At 38.2% G+C, this 19,296-nt stretch overlaps 1 protein-coding gene across 1 annotated transcript; it reads left to right on the top strand.

Annotated features, from left to right (window-relative positions):
• Nucleotides 1-231: 231 nt before the first annotated feature.
• On the top strand, nt 232-17,480 carry LOC136571188 (immunoglobulin kappa light chain-like). The gene is made up of 6 exons (XM_066571566.1): nt 232-274; nt 398-715; nt 7,432-7,473; nt 14,817-15,107; nt 16,537-16,590; nt 17,347-17,480. The coding sequence occupies exons 1-6, from the start codon at nt 232-234 to the stop codon at nt 17,478-17,480; spliced, it is 882 nt and encodes a 293-aa protein (XP_066427663.1).
• Nucleotides 17,481-19,296: the final 1,816 nt, after the last annotated feature.

The following is a 19,296-nucleotide window of genomic DNA, read 5'->3' as shown; positions in this document are numbered from 1 at the left end:
ATTTCCCATATTTACTTGAAAAGCAGACAGGACAGCCTTTTTACCAATTTTAATGTTTGACAGTCCGGAGAGGGTTTTCTGCAAAAACATCCCATCTGCTTGCACACAGAAAGTTCATCACTGAAGACCATTCAAGAGAGCCACCTCCTCCTTCTGTACAAAACGGTTCCCATTTGGAGTCCCTTTCTTCCTCCTCTGAATCTCTATGAGAGCGAAGCGTGACAAGCAAACATGCTGCTGCTCGTAGTGTTTGTGGCCACAGCCTCTTGGTCTTGTAAGTACTTCCTTATTTTCCTACCTTTCTTCACAGGACCCATGGCTTTGCATCCATCACAGGCATCTTTCCAAATCCCTGAATTCCATCTAATTACATAATTTATCCTCTTCTCTTTCCTAGATGGATTTGCACAGGAAATTCCCATGCAGAGTCCTATATCCATCACCAAGTTTGAAAAAAGTGCACGGATGACATGTGAAATTCAAACATTAGAGGCAAATTTTGATGACATCGTCATACACTGGTATAAGCAGAAGGAGGGTGAAGCTCCAGAGAGGCTTCTGTTTGTTTCAGGAGGCAAAGTTGCCATTGAAAGTGGCTTTCAAGCAAACAGATACATGACTGAGTTAAGTTCTGTCCAGAAGCGGTGTGTTCTTACAATAAAAGATGTAATTCCAGATGATGCTGCTACTTACTACTGTGCCTACTGGGATCCTCACTGTGGTAGAAACACAATCATCAAGGCAAAAAAAACACCCGCAACATCTGAACCACAAGGTTGTAACTGTGCCACCCCACCAGTCTTCTCACTGCATCTGAGTGAGCTGCTGAAAAGCCCAACCTTTTTCTGCTACTCCAAAAGAGTGGGTAATCCCACATAGATGTCCTTCTCAAAGTCTGGTTTATCATTAGCAGTTCTGTCTTCAACGCACATCTACTATGTTAAGGGTAAAGGAAATCTTCACTGCCTTAAAACTTAGCACATAAATACTGGACATTCACCTGCTCCTATGGTGCTTTTACACAGCCATGGCATAATTCTGGTGGTCTTTGGGGGAGCAAACAGAGAAGCAGTAATCTTCTAGTCTGGCCACTTTTCTCCATAGGAAAGAGTAGGAAGAAAAGAAATACAGTGTGCTGAAGGAAGTACCTTAGTGGTGGGAATTATATGCTTGCCACTGCCTAGCACTTTGGAGAAAAAGTTTTACCATGTAATATTCCCTGCTGTACATGTAAGCAACTGTAAGCTGTTGGAAAAACTGTAAGCCCTGTCTACCCTAATTCAGTTACCACAAAATTCCACACAGACCAGTTCAAATTAGAGATTTGCAATGTCTTACCTACCAGAGCTGATGATGTGCTGCTTATAACCACAGATTCTGTCCCTATAGATCTTAATGGCATCAGGGTACATTGTGTGCCAGTGCCAACTAAAGCCTTACAGTCTTGCATCAGGCCATCAGATTCATAGAGTCCAATAGATCTGATTGTCCCTTTTCTCCACCTGGCTGGAGTCCCCTCTACTTCTGCTCATAATACTCATTTCTCAGTTCTTGTAAACATGAACTGGAGGTCCCTTCAAGAGGATCAGAAGTAACATCAGCCTTCCTGCTTTGTCTGAGGATTTGCCCACTGTAAGGTGGAGGGGCATTTATCCTTGAAGAATTTCCTGCAGAGGTTGTCCTGGATACAGAGCTAAAAAAGAGGGGTGGAGTTTCTAACACTGTTTAATTCCATACCATTTACATCATGGCTGGAGTTTGGTTGCAGCAGAAAAGGCTGAGCAAGATGCATCAGAAGCTGGAAGCAGTCAGTCTCACCTTGGGTAGGAAAGAATAAACTGTTCCCTTAAACACACAGCCATGAGAAACTCAAAAGGGGAAAATGCTGCTACTGCCACAGCTGCTGCTACTGTTGCTGTTAATTCTGCAGCTGCCAAGAACCCCAATGCAAGCTGCAGTGCCCACCAGGACCACTACTGGGATAACCACTGCCCTGGGGAAAGGGACCCCTGCATTTGGACCACTGCTGCAACTGATAGAGCCAGCATTTTTCAGCAGCATGGCTGCCATTCAGACTCCCTAGCTAGTTTCCCAGGTTGTGTATGGCCCAGCGCATGGGAGGAGAGGCCAGGTCTCACTTTCTTTGTCTCAGGTTGTGCAGGGTCTTGGTTGGTGAATAACCTTCTGTATGTAAATCACCTTTATTTTGTGTACTTTAATATACTTACCGGTCGTTTTTCTTATTTTATTCATATTTTTTTTTCAAGTAAATGGTTCTTAACTCAGAATCTCTGCTTTTAGTCTCTCACCTAAGAAGGGGTTTGGGGGGAAAGAGAAGCTTAAATGGGGTTTAATTTTCCACCTGTGTTTTTAAACCAGCACACTCATGTACTTGTGCTGCTAGGGCAGAGGTGCTTCCTCATATCCTCTCTGTAGTCATACAAGTAAAACCGCCTCTAGGTTACCTCGTGGTACATACCTCTCTCTTGAGCAGGGAGCTGCATGCTCCCAGTAGAAGAGACTGTGGTCCACACTGGCAGAACATCAGACATTTCCTTTCTAACATGCTTGAATCTTTTGAGTCAGTCCAGAGTCTTGGGCAATGTTTCCACAGCCAAAGCTTAGGTTGGAAGGGAGGAAAAAAGAAGAACATATTGTTAGAGTCGCGTAATCACCTGAAGCAGTGATTCTTCTTCTTTCATTGACATCAATGAAAAGGATTTCAAAGGGTTGGTATACGATGATGTTAAGCTCCATACAAACTTCTGCCACATACATTGTGTACGCTGGACAAGAGACTGCTTGTTATTTGAATCCTTAAAGATTACCTTCAGCACAGCTAATTTGCTCAGGTACTGGATACCTTTTTCCATGGTATTCCACCTACTTGGGTACCCTGTTGGATCATCCTTGAGAGAATGAAAGAATCCTTTCCCTTCCACTTGACAGGAGTTGCCTCCAGAGGCTGAAAGTTTCTGTCCTCTTCCCAATCACCTTGCCAATGCTCAGATCCCAGAACAAGGATCCCAGCTGCTTGGCTTCACTACCATCTCCTTTTATGTTGTGGGCCACGATTTCCCAGCATCAGAGCAGGAAGGTCACCAAGGGCTCTCCTGACTGGCAGCTGAAATCTTTTCACATATCTCACAGCTCACCTGGGGTAGGGATTAGTGTCTATCTCTGGCCTTGCCTCTTCCTCCTGTTGTGAGCTCCTGTTTTGCCTGAGAGGCATCTACAGATGTGATGTAAAAGCTTTTGTGTAACTGACAGTCTACCGAACTACTGGGAAGCTGTACACACCTCTGTGAAAAACACATGTTAAATATGGAAAATTTTGTAAAAACTTTCTCTTCTGGTTGGTAAAGAGGTAACAGGCCCCAGCCCCTGTCTTAGCTAGGCCAGGCCGGGCGGGGCCACCTCCTTTCTCCCTGCTGGGCGCTCGCTGGCTTTTTATTGGCTGCTGATCAGGGGAGGGAGTGTCAGAGGTCAGGCTATGGTTGCAATTTCTAACATCTTGGTACTATCCTGGGGCTGAGCTGAGTCTGTTAACTTTCAGGAACAGCCTGGGCCGAGACAGCTCAGATTAGATTCTACTAGTATAGCTATTGGGCAGGGGGAAAGAGAAGCTATACACCACTCCCTCCTCTTTTGGTGTGTTGCTGCTGAGTTTTAGACTGACTGATTAAATTTTAGCTGCCCTTCTAGTCGTAGGTTAGGTAACTGTATACAAACTTCAAGTGAGATGTTAACTCTTTCAGTTCTTTAATCCTCTCCTGAGTAAAAAAAGAGCAAGATGCAAGTATGTAAAAGAGCAACATAAAAACACTAAAGTTAGTGAAGAGGAAGTCAAGTCCCAGATGGGAGGGATGAGAAGATGCCTTAATCTTGGGGCTGAAATCCTCTTATAAAGCTATAGAGAAAGTCTCCTTTTCCCTATAATACATAAAGGTATAGAGAGATGTTCAAATTGTAGATATTGAGCAAAAGCTTCCATACTAAAGTAAGCAGATGTTAAAGTAGCTGTGATCCTGAGAAGTTTGAACAGAGGAGAGTAGTCCTGTGCCCTCAAGAAGAAAAGAAGATCTCTGCTCCTAAAGATAAAGATGATTTTAGAGACAGATAATGAGACCTTTTACCTTTAAACAGTTCATTGTTAAAACAATACCCCATAAGTTAACATAGCCATAAACACAACTGTGAAAAAAGCTTATAAAAGATGAGAGAGAGTTCACAATTACAAATTTCCCCAAGAGGCTGCTATTCATGAGAGCTATGAGAGAACTGTTTTTCTTGTAGAGAAGTCTCCATGACATTAACAAGAAGGACTTATCTCCCTAAATAAACTGAAGAAAGACTATTCTAGTGGTGGTAAGCAGACTGAAATTTTAAATTTTCTTTCTTTACACTGTCAGCAAGAAAGAAAAGGCTGTGAGAGGATGAGAAGTATTCTGAAGGTTTTGTTCTGACTACTCTTTCTTTTAATTAGTGTTAATAAGTTTTTCTTTATACATTTTTAAAGTTTTGAGCCTGCTTTGCTTTTCTCCTAATCCTATCTCACAACAAGTGAGTGCATTAGTGATTAGCCAACACTAAACCCACCACACTCCTTAGTGCATTAACCAGAAATAATTAGCAAAATCTAAAATTAGTAAACCACTACAGGTCCCTATTTTTCATCCCTCACTAAACAAACTGATTTTGTCTTGGATTTCTTCTTCTGTACTAGCATGGGTTGTTCTTCTCATTCAGCTGCAGTTTGAGTGGCCACAGTGCCTGTTGGTCTGTTTTCCTCTTCTCCCCCCTGAGGGTGCTGTCTGGTATTGAACTATGTCCAGTAAAGAGTAGACAGGGCACATTGCAGTAAGTTACACTTCTGCCAGTGTCCTGCAGTGTGGCACACCAGGCCTGGATGGCATGCCAGGACTATTCGGAGATGTCACCTCAGGACTATTCGGAGAAAGTCCGCGTGGCAAATAAATAGAGACAGGCATGATTTAGTGACCTGAAAATAAGAGATAGTTTCAATCAGCAAAAACAACAAAGAGCAGAGACTGCAAACCAGGGTATAGGGTGCACTAAAAAGGCAAGGGTCAGGGTAGGATCAGTGATATATATATAGGATAGGTTAGGGGAGGAATATGAGGGGCAGGGTACTAATCACAAACTGGGGTTAGGAATGTTAATATCAATGCAGCATATAAAAACCAATAACAATAGGAGGAACAAAGAACTTTCTAGTAATCATTTTACATATGAACTCACAGGGGACAATGGGGGTGAGTTTTTGTTCACCATAAGGGGATTTCTCCCACAACCTTAGAGCAAAATCTTCATCTCACTCAACCCCAAAACTGTGGATGTCAGGGGTGGGTGAACTTCCAAAACATTGGAGCAGAGTAATCCTTCAAAACTGCCCCATTATCTCCTACCCTCATGGCAGTCATGACTATCCACTCTCAAGTTAGATCTCTGAATAACCCCCTATGTATCTCTGTCCTGACTCTAAACATGGTGCGGGCCGCACTGAGGGGATCTGACAACAAGAACATGTTTTCTTTAACACCCAAGGGAAATTCAGAATTCTCAAAAGCTGTTGTAACAGGCCTGAAGCTGGAAAGGGGGGTGAAAATCTTGGGAAAATCATCCTCTTTTCCTCCTTCCACAAACTGGCTATGATTATTAATAGACCCCCAAAGGCTGTGCCCAAGGTAAGGGTAGGAGAGCAACACTGAATACACATCCCAAATGTTCCTCATTGACTTTGACATTGTCATGTTATTAGCTAATGCATCAACAAAGAAACCCTGATCCTTTTCCCTGCTCTGAAAAAGAGCACTGCAAGGAGCATACAAAGGAATATAAACAGGGTTAGGTACCACAACCATGTGAACAGATCGAGCAAATTTGTTTTTAACCATCTCTGGACAGACCTGTTGTTATCTCAACATTTCATACTCCGTTTGAACACCAAGTAAGGCTGTCATGACTTAGGAATTGTACTCCCCAGTGTAGTGCTCCCATGCTCTTCAATCCATGTTATACTTGCTAGCTCCCCCTACTCTCTTGTGGAGGGCTTGAGATTAGAATTGAAGGCACAGAAGGCAAAAATCTTATCTCTCGAGATAAGAGCTATTTACTGTAAACAGCAATGAGATAAAAACCAAACAATAACAGCAACAATGTTAATGATGAAGTAACATACAAAACAATTCCCAGGAGATTGCTTGAAACTGGCATTAGCTGACTGCTCCCTCCAACCCAGAACCAGTATTACCCAACTGCTCACTCTGCTACATGTCCTTGACCAGAAGGACATAATGTCAGAGTCAGGTAATCACCTTATCCCCCAGAAGAGACTTCATTCCCCCACATCCAGTAATAAGGTGAGGTGATGTAGAGTAGCTTGTGTGTCCTAGCCATGCACTCTCCCATCTACTGCAAAAATTAACACTATCTGGCCAGAACTGAGATGGTTTCCTTCACTGCATGTCAAAGGGTGTAGCAGGAAAAACACCAGCAAGTGTCATTCTGTCTACGTCACTCCTGCCCTTGATTTGTGGTTGTGATTAGGATGTTTCTGTTCAGAAGATTTCAAAGTAGACCACTGGGGTTTTTTACACCTACTCCAGTTGAAAGACCTTCACCCTCTAGTTCCTCTCTCTCTCCACAAATAGTAATTTCTCAACATAATTTTGCAGTCAGTATGCTACAAGAGATCCCAGAAGTAAACTCTAATTCAGTTTATTTTGAATGCCAAAGTAAGCATGCAGGCTGTTTGATTGACAGTAGTAGTGACTCCTCTGATGTTATCTTGGGCTGTTTTATAAAAAAACCCACTCAAGGAAAAGCCTCCTTTTCCCACCAGTTGTTATATAAAAAAGCTGCCAGTGAGTTGCTGTAGCAAAGCCTGGAGTGATTCCAAGAGATGGGCAGACAATAACCACTTACTTGGGACCGCATGCAGCACACAGACACTTTCACAATGCTTTTGGCGCTGGCTTGCCCTCCTTTCTCTCTTCTGTGTTCCGACAACGAAAATTAACTCCATGCTAATAGTACTTGATATCATGTAATTGCAGGTGGACACCTTTGGTAAAGAGCAGGATTTTCATCTGAAGGTACATGTTTATTTTATATGCAGAACTCTGTGTCTTATTTACTGTCTAAAATCGAAGAGAATTCGTAATCGAGTTCTAAGACATTAGGTGGAGGGTTATCTAACAAGAAAGAGATTTTTTCTGAAGGACATTAGCTATCGGCTGAATATACAGATGCACATCTGAAATTCCCGATGACCTCCCAGCAGCCAAGGACCTGGTCTTCATGCAGACTCCCATGGATGGTTGGGAAAAGTTGGGATTTTCTTCACCAATGGTATATCAAGAGAGCATGCTGGCTTATTGTAAAGTCAAAACATAGTGTGGAGCACCTGGATCAAATACTTCGGCATGGGAACAAAGCTAGTTGTCTCTGGTAAGTACCATTATCATTGAACAGATTTTCAGATAATCATTCAAGTTCTGGGAAAATTATTTTGTCCCTGTTAAATCATATTTTGTTTGTGCATAGCGCATGGTGCCCCAATTGGGTAGGTAGATTAATATATTGGGATGGTTTCATCCTGTTCTAGGAAACAATAGCAAACTGCTTGAAAGTTAACTTCCAGAACTGCATGTGAGAAATGAAAGAGTTTCTTATTGACAGAAGTGGTCTAAATTGATTGGGAAGAAAAATTCACTGAGTGCAATACATTTCTAGTTCCTGACTGTACTGAAAGCAACTGTTTTACTTTTGTATTTGTATTATTTTCACTTGTGGTGAAGCTATGCAATCAAAAGGATGAATGCTGTTTTCAGTATAAAGCATATAGCAATGCCAAGAGTATGTTACTCAGAAACTACATGACATTATCAAGGTGGCTATAATTAATTCAAATTGCAAACTGCTGGGGAGAATTGCAGAGAAATTTAAATGTTTTCTATCCATGCCTCTGACCAAAAATTTTCAGAACTTTTTACTCACTACAAAAATTAAAGTATTTCTAGAAATGGCACTCTAAGCAAAGTTGAAAATTCAGCTAAAGCACTCAGTCAGATTTATCACCAGCCTCTAAACCAGAGAGACTTCTTCTGTAGCCTATGCAAGAAAAGTGCAGTGCACGAGATATTGATAAGCATTATCAGACTGTGGGATCCTGACATCAAAATATTTGGAAGTGGAACTGAACTTAGAGTTTCAAGTAAGTACAAAATGTAAAACTTGACTACTTCTGAAATGCTTTTTAATACAACTAGATATTGGCTGGCATGAAGTGCTCTGCTATTTTAATTCTCTCTAATTCTAACTGTTCTGAATACTTTGCAGGATTTCCCCTTAAACGGCATTTCCATTTGCATTTGCAGGACACATTGTAATTGTTCTGTATTTATGCATGAAATGGGGGAAACACAACAGCTATTGCAGCAGAGACCTATAACTTATCCCATTATGATTTCCTATGTAAAAATAAATTTAAATATGGCAAAGACAGCATTTGGAGAACAGAGAAATGTATGCACATTTGACCTTTGTGATATTCCTAATTCATTCTAAAATAATATGTCCAACCTCTGTGTTACACATATTCTTTGAAAAGCTAAACATTTTTCTTTTGGACTGTATCTGACTATGAATGAAAATGAGAGTTATCTCAGATATGCCCAGAACAGTAAGTTGCACCTTTTAAGATAGGCAGAGTTGAAAGGCTGTTCTCTCTTCCTAGATTTTGCAGAAACTGCTTATTATCAGTTATTACTACTATTCAAAATATTTTGCTTCAAGTAAACCCTAGGTGCTGTGATACTTGTCCGTAATTTGGCTCAGCTAAGCATCTGAGATGAAAATAGTTTGTCTAATTTTGACCAGCTGAAATGGTGTATCTTGTTAGTGGGAATTTTGATTCCAATCAATGCAGTTTTGCTTCATGTTACTGGTAACAAAAATATTGGTCAGTAGTCTCGTGCTCCTCAGATCTCTATATAATGTTCACCAGCTCTGGGTCTGATCTTATGGGGGTGTATAAGGAGCAAATTACTTTATCAGTATCTCATCAAATAAATCTTAGGGTGATGCTACCTGTTTCCAGAAAGCAGAGATGGAGCCAAGGTGCTCCATCTGCACTGTCCACCTGAACCTTCAGTAGACTCAAATTAGTTGAGATGAGTTCTATTCATTTAACAACTCATATGCCCTCCAAAAATTCCACATTTTTCCATTTTTTTAACTTTAGTTTATTTTGGGTGACTGTTCCTTTTTCACTTCCCTAGCATCTAAAAATTGGTTATACAGCAAATCTGATTTTCTTTAAAGAGTACTATATACCCATGCAAACACAACTGAGCTGCACTGATATTGTAAAGGCTTTATTCACTGTGACTGGTTATTACAACAAGGTGTTCGGCTCAGGTACAAAACTCATTGTCTCAGGTAAGTTGTACATATATTGTTCATACAATAAGCTATAGGAGCTTGGAGTGGTCATATAGATGAGTATTATACTATCTCAGAGGTCACTCAGTCCACTTAGAGCCTCAGTCAGCACCATTCCTTGTGCAGGATTTTCCTTCCCAGCTCACCATTCCTACATTCATCCTTGTATTTGTAATGCAGTGGTTTAGGATCACAAACATGCCTAAAAAGAACCTATTTCAAGCCACTTTTGATCATAGTTTTCCTAGAAATCTGGTGGAAAATGGTCTGTAATAATTTTCAGAGACCTCATTCTTTCCTCCAGCTGTACTGAAGGAATTAGCAGCGAATCAAGCAGCTGAGAATTAAGCGTGAAAAAAGAAAACCTCTTTCTAATACAGATACAAAGAACAGTATGCAATGGACATTGCAAAAAATCCTTTTGGATTAGGCTAGAAAAAGATAAATAACTTGTTCATAAGTATTTTATCACATACATGACATTTCACCATTAGAAATAAATTAGTACCTCCAAATGTTCTTCTCATTGCTTGATAATTGCTTAACAAATAATTAATTATTCAGCATTTATTATGGTGAATTACTGCTTAATAATTACTTAATGAAGAAGTGATCCTTTTTTGTCTTTCTTGCAGAGACATTTATATTAATGGAAAGTAGCAGACAAAAATATTTTGTCCCATTTTCCACATGTGCTTTAAATGCCATAATCCTGAAGTGAACAACTAAACAAAGGCAGAGGAAGTACTGCTATCAAGAGTTTTAAGCCTGATTAATACATAAACCTATATTAACATATCAAGCAAAGATTGGTTTAATGATTTACTCCAGAAGGACTAAGTAAATCACATCTATAATTCACTGGAAATATCTGTGGCATGATAAGCGTGTTGCTTTTAGTGAAAACTCTTACCTACCTAATCAGGTAGTTGCCATGCTTTTCCTATATACAGTTTAAAATAAATTATTTTCAATCATCACTATAATTCTGTAGGATTTTGTCTTTATGAGCCCAAGGCTTTTGAATCATTAATTGAGTAAAAGGGCTGTAGTTACTTCATATTTAAGAACTTAAAATAATTAAGAAATTGAGGAAGCCAGGATTTAAGATAAGGGTCTTCATGATTAGCAGCATTAGCTGAGATTGAATCCAGATAGTTTACATTCACAAAGCCAAATCAAGAGAATCTTGTTGTTCATATTATAGTTGTTAAATATGGTACTTTTCTGGCCAAAATCACAGAATGGCTTGGGTTGAAAAAGATAATTTAATTTAAACCCCAGTGCTGTGGCCCATTAGCTGAGATTGAATCCAGATATTTTACATTCACAAGGCCAAATCAAGAGAATCTTGTTGTTCATATTATAGTTGTTAAATATGGTACTTTACTGCCCAAAATCATAGAATGGCTTGGGTTGAAAAAGATCATTTAGTTTAAACCCCAGTGCTGTGGCCAGGGACACTTTCCACTAGATGAGGTTGCTCAGAGCTCCATCCGACCTGGTCTTAAATACTTCTAGGGATGGAGCATCCACAACTTTTCTGGACACTCTGTTACAGTGCCTCACCACATTCACAGTAAAGAATTTCTTCCTAAGATCCAACACAAAGCCTTCTCTTCTCCAGGCTGAACAATACCAGTTCTCTCAGCCTTTCCTCATAGAAGAGGTCTAATCAATGTGTTGGCCTCCTCTGGGCTTGTTCCAACAGGTCAGTATCTGTCCTGTGCTGGGGACCCCAGAACTGGACTCAGCACTCCAGGAGGGGTCTCATCAGAGCAAAGCAGAGGGGCAGAATCCCCTCCCTTGCCCTGCTGGTCATGTTGTTTTTGATGCAGTCCAGGCACGTTTGTCTCTCTGGGCTGTGAGTGCACATGGCTGGGTCATGTCCAGCCTCTCATCCACCGACTCCCCCAGGTCCTTCTCAGCGGGGCTGCTTTCAATCTGTTCATCCCTCAGCCTGTGTTGATACCAGGGCTTGCCCTGACCCATGTGGAGCACCTTGCACTTGGTCTTGTTAAACATCATGAAATTTCCATGGACCCACTTCTTGAGCTTGTCCAGGTCCCTTTGTATGTCATCCCATCCTTCAGATGGCCGTTTCTGTAAAGGAATGTACCAGTGTGGGAGGGAATTTGGTATTTGGTTCTGGCGCAAAACTCATTGTCTCCAGTAAGTTTTTTCACAGTCTTATGTTTTTAAAAGTTTTGCAATAGGAAAGCTTTGGAAAGAAGGCTGACAGCTCTTTAAGGTGTCTGGAAAGGCTCACCATAGGTCAGGACTATACTGTATCATTACCAGTTATAATCCCTGAAGTGGCTGTCAAGTAGGACAAGAATGCTGTTTATGAGCTGAGGGTGCTGAGTGCCCTCAGGTCCCACTGGCTTGGAGTAAAACAGAGGAGTTTTGAGTGTCAGTCTAAAATTACTCCATTTTGTGGGATCATCCAATTAGTGAGAATTAAAATTTCAGTTTAAGAACACAGTGACTTTATTCATAAATCTGATTTATAGATACTTATAAAGAAACTATAGAGGAGTTTCATTAAGAAAACTTTTGACAGCTAATCTATATAAATATATATTTTGAACTTAATTTTTTAACAGCTCATTGGTTATGAACCTAACTCCAGTATATAGTTTGAATAGTGTTTTACAGCCTCACTGCATTGTTACATAAGAGAAAAGACAAATGTTAGCTTAAGAAATACCTGGTCATACCTCTATTTTATGTGTAAAAGTAACATCTATATACCTCTTAAAACCTGCCTTAGAAAACTGTTTAACAAGGTAAACCACAACATTTTCAATGTTTACCTGAATCAAAACTGACAGAGGAGTGCAAATTCAATACTTGAAAATTCTTCAGAAGGAATCAGTTAATTTGCCTAGAAAATCCAGTGTCAGCTATCTTGCTGACTTCAAAGACTTAGAAGACAGCCAATTCTACAAGTTTTCTTTTTTTTTTTTTCAGAAACATGCATACAAAGATTTTTTTCTCACATAAAAAGCTATAGATAGGGAGATTAGATAGATAGATAGATAGATAGATAGATAGATAGATAGATAGATAGATAGATAGATGCAAAACTTAATTCTTTCAGTTCTCCACTGCAATCCATTTACCCATATACATACAAGCAACACTTCAATGCATGCACACAGCTGCAATTATTCAAGCAATGCGTTTCCTAAGTATTGTGGCATGATGTAGGTGTTTCATGTAAGCTGCATACCTAGGGCGTTTTTACAGTAAATGGAATGACATTGGCAATTCCAGAGGTGGAAATTATTCTATCATAACAGAAGTCTCTAAAATGAGCAGAATGAACTAGCAGTTGGAAGAATCTCTCTCGCCTCTCCATTTAAACTTGATATCCTAAGAGAATAACGTCAAACTAAGCTATTATATGTACTGAAATTAGCTAGAACAAGTTACTAAAAAAATCTAAAAGAAACCTCTAAAATATTCATGAAGCTTTGCAGAGTGCAATATCACTCAGACAAGAGCTACTTCATGATCTTGTGAACATATGTATGACTCTGGAACAAATAGATAACTTTAGAAATTACTTTAATTTTTCATCCTTGGGAGGACCGATGCATAAAGAAGATAAAATTAACTCCTAAATTAATGTTAGAGAACTATAAAGTTGTCAGCAACTTTATTTCTGGTACAACATAGCTCAGTCCACATTGTCATTTTAATGGCATCTCTAAAATGAAGGAAATTCTTAATATACAGAAGGTAGACACTCTTTTGAAGGTAGGTAGGTAGGTAGGTAGGTAGGTAGGTAGGTAGGTAGGTAGGTAGGTAGTTAACCTTTCTCTTTAAACACCAAGTTTGAAATACTTCAAGGATCAGTAAGTTGTTTCAGGGAGAATGCAATATAGAAGATTTTTCTAGAACAGCCAGATCATTTAAAGAAAAGTGAAAGCTTTTTGGCAAAAATGCATTTTATAGTAATGTATTTTCTCCTAATGCATTAAATTTGCATCGATCAGTCAGACCACAACTTAAACCCCATGCATCTACTTGCTCAAATTCAGTGGCAGAGACTTACATAGGAATTCAAGAGAAAAAGTGGGATAAGGGGACACCTAAAATGTCTCTGCCGCCTTAAAAAATAGTCTTAAGCAGTACTTTCTTTGTTTCTATGTAACAAAAGTCAGTTTTGAAAACTGTATTCAGCCTTTACTTGTATTTAAGCATAGGCAGAAATGATTGCCTGTGAGCACTGCCTATGCACTCATTGCAGAAGTTGACATTTACCTAAATCAGACCCTTAAATTTACTATACATTTAAATAATATCAAAATGTCATTTCAGTGTGGACAAAATTTAGATGATTTTGTCTCCTCCTAATCTAGAGAGCATCCAGGCTTAATCCAGAATGGCAAATGAAATGGAGATTAGGTCAAATAATCTTGTGGAAACAGCTCACTTTTAATTTTAAATATATTAATCTATATTCATACTGAGCATTTTTCCCAAAGCACAACATCTATGCAGACAAGTCTGCCTAGATATACTGTTTAGATGTGACAATGTTATCCTGCTATAGCATATATTCTGCTTTAGTTTAGTTTTGGTTTTAAATTTTCAGATGTTTTAATTCAATAATTTAAACAGATCTAGTATGGCAGAATAGCATTGCCAGCCTTTGGTGTGTAGGGCATTTTGTGATTCCATTTTCCTGTCTTGATAAAAATCTTCACCTGGCAAATACATGGAATGCCTTAAAAACAGAGCAATCATTGTTATCTTCCCTTCTCTTGTGCCCTAAAAAATATCACAAAATTAATATTGGCTTTTAAAAAATTAATAGGTGTAGCAGGTGTTCATTATATAGCAGTGGAGACTTATACTGGGGTCATAAGACTGCTAAGATTTTAAAGGTAGGCGGTCTATGTTTAATATTCTGTGGACAAAATTTTAATGTACTTGTTTTGCATAAATATTGTAAAGCAATAATAAATTCCTCTTATTGAATAAATGAAGCTTGTTCAGGAAATATTTAATTGTGAGAGACTTGAACAGTCAAATACACTCTGACAGCAGAACTGCTTGGAAGGTTGTGGGATATAGGCACTTCAGTAGCCACCTTAAGTTTTCTAACTCAGTTTTCAGTGACATTAACAGCTATTGACATATTCAACAGTATTTCAGTTTCTTAATGTTCCTCAAAAGAGCATTTACATTTTTTACAAGCATATTAATATTTGTTAATAAGGCATTTATTTTGTTGCTCTTCAGAATTTGTATTTTTGTCTGTGTATTTATTTGCTGTACACTACTAATCTTCCAACTCTCTGTTTTGTTAATTTTCTTCATCAATAACCATCCAGAAAAAAGAAGTTCTCCCCCAAAAAGCTCTGAAATCCTGCAGAAAAAACATGAAAATCAGATCATGTATGTTTGCTTTATTGAGAAATTCTATCCAGAAGTTATTAGGGTGACATGGACGGAAGATGAAAAGGAGGTAACAGACAACGTAGTAAAAGGTGACACTTGGCAGTCCACAAAAGAGGATGAATACTCAATTGCCAGTTGGTTAACTGTGCCAGCAGAGAGTGAAGACAAGAAATACTACTGCAAATATGAGCATGAAGAGAAAAGTACTTCACTGCCAACACAAGGTATATTCCACATGTTAAAAATGTAATTTGGTGTACTATTATAAACATCATTTTTCTTTTCTATAAAACTGGAGTAATAATGCTTTCTATTATTGATGAAGACATCTGTGCTCCTAGGCACAATAGCTAAAGTACCCAACTGGAGAAACTACCGGAAGTTTTCCCAGGAAAAGTAAGTCAGCGTGTGTTATAGTCCCCAAATAAGCATCCCATTGTAACAGAAAAATAATAGTTCTTTTAAAATAGTGAACCTCATCAGATGTAATCTAGCACAGGTCCAACAGATCTGCACTGAAACATGTCTGTTACTTTCCACATTACAGAAGTTTCTGAAAACAGTATTACCTCTCATAGCTTACAGGTCTACGTCCCTCTGACACCCCCTGACATTAGTCACAGCTATAAAAAACTAAGAAGTTAAAAATGAGGTTACTGATAGCAAGTTTAAAAATATTACTTGCCCACAATCCAGAAATAATAAGTTAATAACCATGTATAAAAATAAGATTTTTTTTTTATTTGTGGAAAGATTGATTATGCAAAGCCAAATCTGAAAGACAATGCAACTTTAAAGAAAAATTAACTTCTACTCAATGAAAATTGTTTAAATCATCTATAAAAAAAGAGGTCTAAATTGGTTTAGATTAATCTTCTCTCCATACCCATCTCTGCTTAACTTACTAAAAATTAACCTAACTCCAATGAGTGAGAGCATGGCCATAAACAACAATTACATTTCAACCTTCAAAATATATTCTGACAAAAATATATTTTAAGCTTATTTAGATGGAGGATGTATTTAGAGATGCAATATAAATGTCTTTAATGTTTGTATCAATGCATACAAACAACATAACCAAGAAAAAACTCCAATTTGCTACTTCAAGAACAAAAAGGATGTATTTTAGAGAAAAAAAACAGCACCAAGATTCCCAGTAGGGGAATTCCCAGTAGTTCTTTTCTGTTGAACAACCACTAAAATATTAACATATTAACTGAAGTCTCTTCCAATGTAAATGATTCTTTGTTTCTGAGAACAGTTAGGTTGTGAAGGCAAATGGACTTCAGCTTCTTCACTGACAAGGTCAGGTGGTCAAACTGCCTCCTGTTCCAAATAAAAGAGACTTTGCCAAGGAACAGCCTAATGGGCACATGCCTGAAAGAGCAAAGACACTTCTCCCACTTATGGCAACAAGTACCCAGCCACTTCTTCAAGCATTTCTCCTCTTCAAATTCTCTCTGCAAATGAATATCTTGTAGATATCTGCTTTGCAGACCCATTTTAAGGCTCCAGTTTTTTATTTAATACTAACTAACCATTTTCCCAGCCTTGTTCCTGTACAGCCTCTTTTTTCCCCTATTTCTCAATTAATGTTTGTTAAAATTAAAGAAAAGCCTAACTGAGGCATTTAAACTCTCTTTCCAACAGATTCTGTGAAGACTGCTTCTCAGGAAGAGGACTGTGGAACAGTTTTTAATAGAGGTAATTTAATGTGTTAAAAGGTGGGAAAGTGATTCATGTCATGCAAGAGTTAGATATTGCTAAATATGCTCTGAACATCACAAAATTTATATTTCTTAGTAGTATGCAGGAAATCTTTCAAATATGGAATTGGCAGCTCAAAAAACTTTCAGCGCTACTCTTAACTAACTTTTTAATAGGGATTCTCCTATGTTTATCAGATAGCTTTAGTAAGATGCTACAGATGCTGTTTGGGCTACTAGATTATTAGCCTGCATTAAGCACCGCCAAGTTTTTAAACACTTGGACAAGTTAAACACTTTGGCTGATGCTACATCAGCCTAGCAATTGCCCAGAACTTTGGACAAACATTTTTTTTTTTGCTTGAATGGTATTTAGGAAGAATCATGAGCCGTTATCTTCAATAAATACAACACAAAAGGATTTAAACAAACATTGTACTAACTGCTGGAAGCACTACAGTTATGCTTTTACATAAAGCATACAGTTATGCTTTTACAGCTTGTCTTTACAAGGAAGTATAACCCAGTGATACTGAGAGTCACTTTAGTGCTAAGAAACCCACTAGGTCTAGAGCTCATTAGCAGTGCAAACCCATTTAAAGAACAGAACAGATTTTGTATGTGTTTATACTGTGTACTGGTGTCAATGTAATTGCAGCAGTAAACTGACTGCATTGTTCCATTTTTGTCCATTTTTAGAATGCTATACAGTGTTGACATTAAACAAGACTTTTCTGTCGTCTATTTGTTACAGATCAATTAATGCACAGGACAGCATATTTAGTATACATCATCCTTCTTCTGAAGAGCTCCATGTACAATATTATCATACTCTTCTTCATCTACAGAATGTGGGCTTTAACCAAGCACCGAGGAAAGAAAGCATAAATGCTGTTTTAAGAAAGGCTACAAACTGATCTTCAACTTACTTTGCAGTACGTTTATCCATATAGAATCCCCTGCTCTCAGTGTTAGATGTAACGGCAAAAAAAATATTCCAAAATAATTTTCTGTTATTAGTGCATAAGGGCTCATTTTGCTTTACTGCTAGTGTTTCTATATCAGTCTTGTTTTCTTATTTTTTTCTGAATATTGAATAAAGATAGGCAATAGGAATAATGCATTTTAATCCAAGTCCATATTGCAAAATGAAGACGGTAGCCATGTCAGAAGTAGCTATGCATCCAGAAGCTTGGGGATATAACAGCGCTTTTGACATATAAAGCACAGATGTGTTTTGTCACTGCATTTAAGGCTTAATTAGGAGCATTCCTGTGCGGTAAATTCACAGGTTTGGTTAATTTTTACTTTCAGTGACTTGTTGCAACTCTCATGTATCCAACAGATGAGGAATTAATTATTCTGAAGTGGTATGCTGTAATAGACAATTAAACAAAACTTTAAAAAGTGAACAAAAGAATTTTGAATTAAGAAGTCAGATGAGAATAAAAGCAATTCTAAGGTGCACATGTGCAGAAATTGAAGAAATGCACCAGCGACACGGTCTGAAAATCTGCACATTGTAATTTAAAAAAAAGAAAATTATCACAATGATCATGAGCATCACCTTGTTTAAAGACACCTTTTAAAACTGAAACAAAACTACAAATACGAATCTCTAACTTTCACAAAGGAAGAAAAATTCTAAGAGACTTTGAACTCTTAATCTCCCAGTTCCACACATCAATTCCTTTCAAATTTATGTGGAAAAATAGGAAGTAGACATATTGGGATAAGTCACTTGCTTGGTTTTGGGCAAAACACTGCCCTAGGTTTTGGAAATATGCCTCTGCAGCATTTACATTCATTGTGTCTGTAATGATGATGGCAATAAAAGCTTTCCTCCAGCTGTCTTTATGAGGCCTGTGTTTGTTCTCCAGCATTTCCACAGCCTGTACAAAGATGTCTAGAAAACCTGATTAATTTCTCTGTTCATATAAATTTCTCAGGAAATCAAAGGTCCTTAAAACATCACTTTTCTGCATTTCAATATGTTAATAAGAACACTTTGACATGGAACAATAAATACTAGTTTGTGACATCTTTTCTGTTATAAAACAGAAAGCTAATCTTTGTAACACAGCTAAGCCATGCCAACAGAAAATGTTGTTACAACAGAACTACCTCCTAGGGCTCATGCCATCATAAGGGAAAGAAAACATACGAGGCTGAGTTCTAACAAACACAGCTATTTTACTAATGGCAAAGCAACTAATTACTGCCCTCAATGTCATGTTGCTCTTCAATGTGAAAAAAGGTGTGATTTGTAGTCTTCAGTTAAACTCTGAGAAATACCTGGGATCCCATGCTATTGTTTATTAAGGTTTGGTTCCAATCAAAATTTTAAAAAACCAGCTACAAAGGTATTTTTGGAATGCAGTAACTGTAGATTTCAGTAGCATCATGGATTTTACCTGGGTATTACATGGATCTCCTCTGTCTCTGCTAGACAAATGTTTGACTGCATTAAGGAACCAAGCTCTCTCACTACATGATCCCCAAATCCACTCTTTGTGTCTCCTACACAAAACTGAAAAATATTGTCCATGCAGTTCAGAAAAACAGAGAGAATACACAGGAAACCCCTTGCCTACATGCAACCCTAAACCATCACCTCTCAGTTTCAAGTATTTTTCAAATACTTGGTTGCAGGTTTTACACCTTCCAACAGTTCACATATGCCTTAAGTTTGTTTATACAAACA

Source organism: Molothrus aeneus, chromosome 1 (assembly GCF_037042795.1).
Source record: "Molothrus aeneus isolate 106 chromosome 1, BPBGC_Maene_1.0, whole genome shotgun sequence".
In the NCBI taxonomy this organism is placed as follows: domain Eukaryota; kingdom Metazoa; phylum Chordata; class Aves; order Passeriformes; family Icteridae; genus Molothrus; species Molothrus aeneus.
The sequence above is the reverse complement of the archived record's forward strand: the minus strand, read 5'-3'. Positions and strand labels throughout refer to the sequence as shown.

Coding starts and splice junctions, on each gene's coding strand:
- LOC136571188 (XM_066571566.1), top strand. CDS start 232: ATGCTGCTGCTCGTAGTGTTTGTGGCCACAGCCTCTTGGTCTT. Junction 716..7,431: donor CTGTGCCTACTGGGATCCTC/ACTGTGGTAGAA, acceptor TGTGGAGCACCT/GGATCAAATACTTCGGCATG. Junction 7,474..14,816: donor AACAAAGCTAGTTGTCTCTG/GTAAGTACCATT, acceptor ATAACCATCCAG/AAAAAAGAAGTTCTCCCCCA.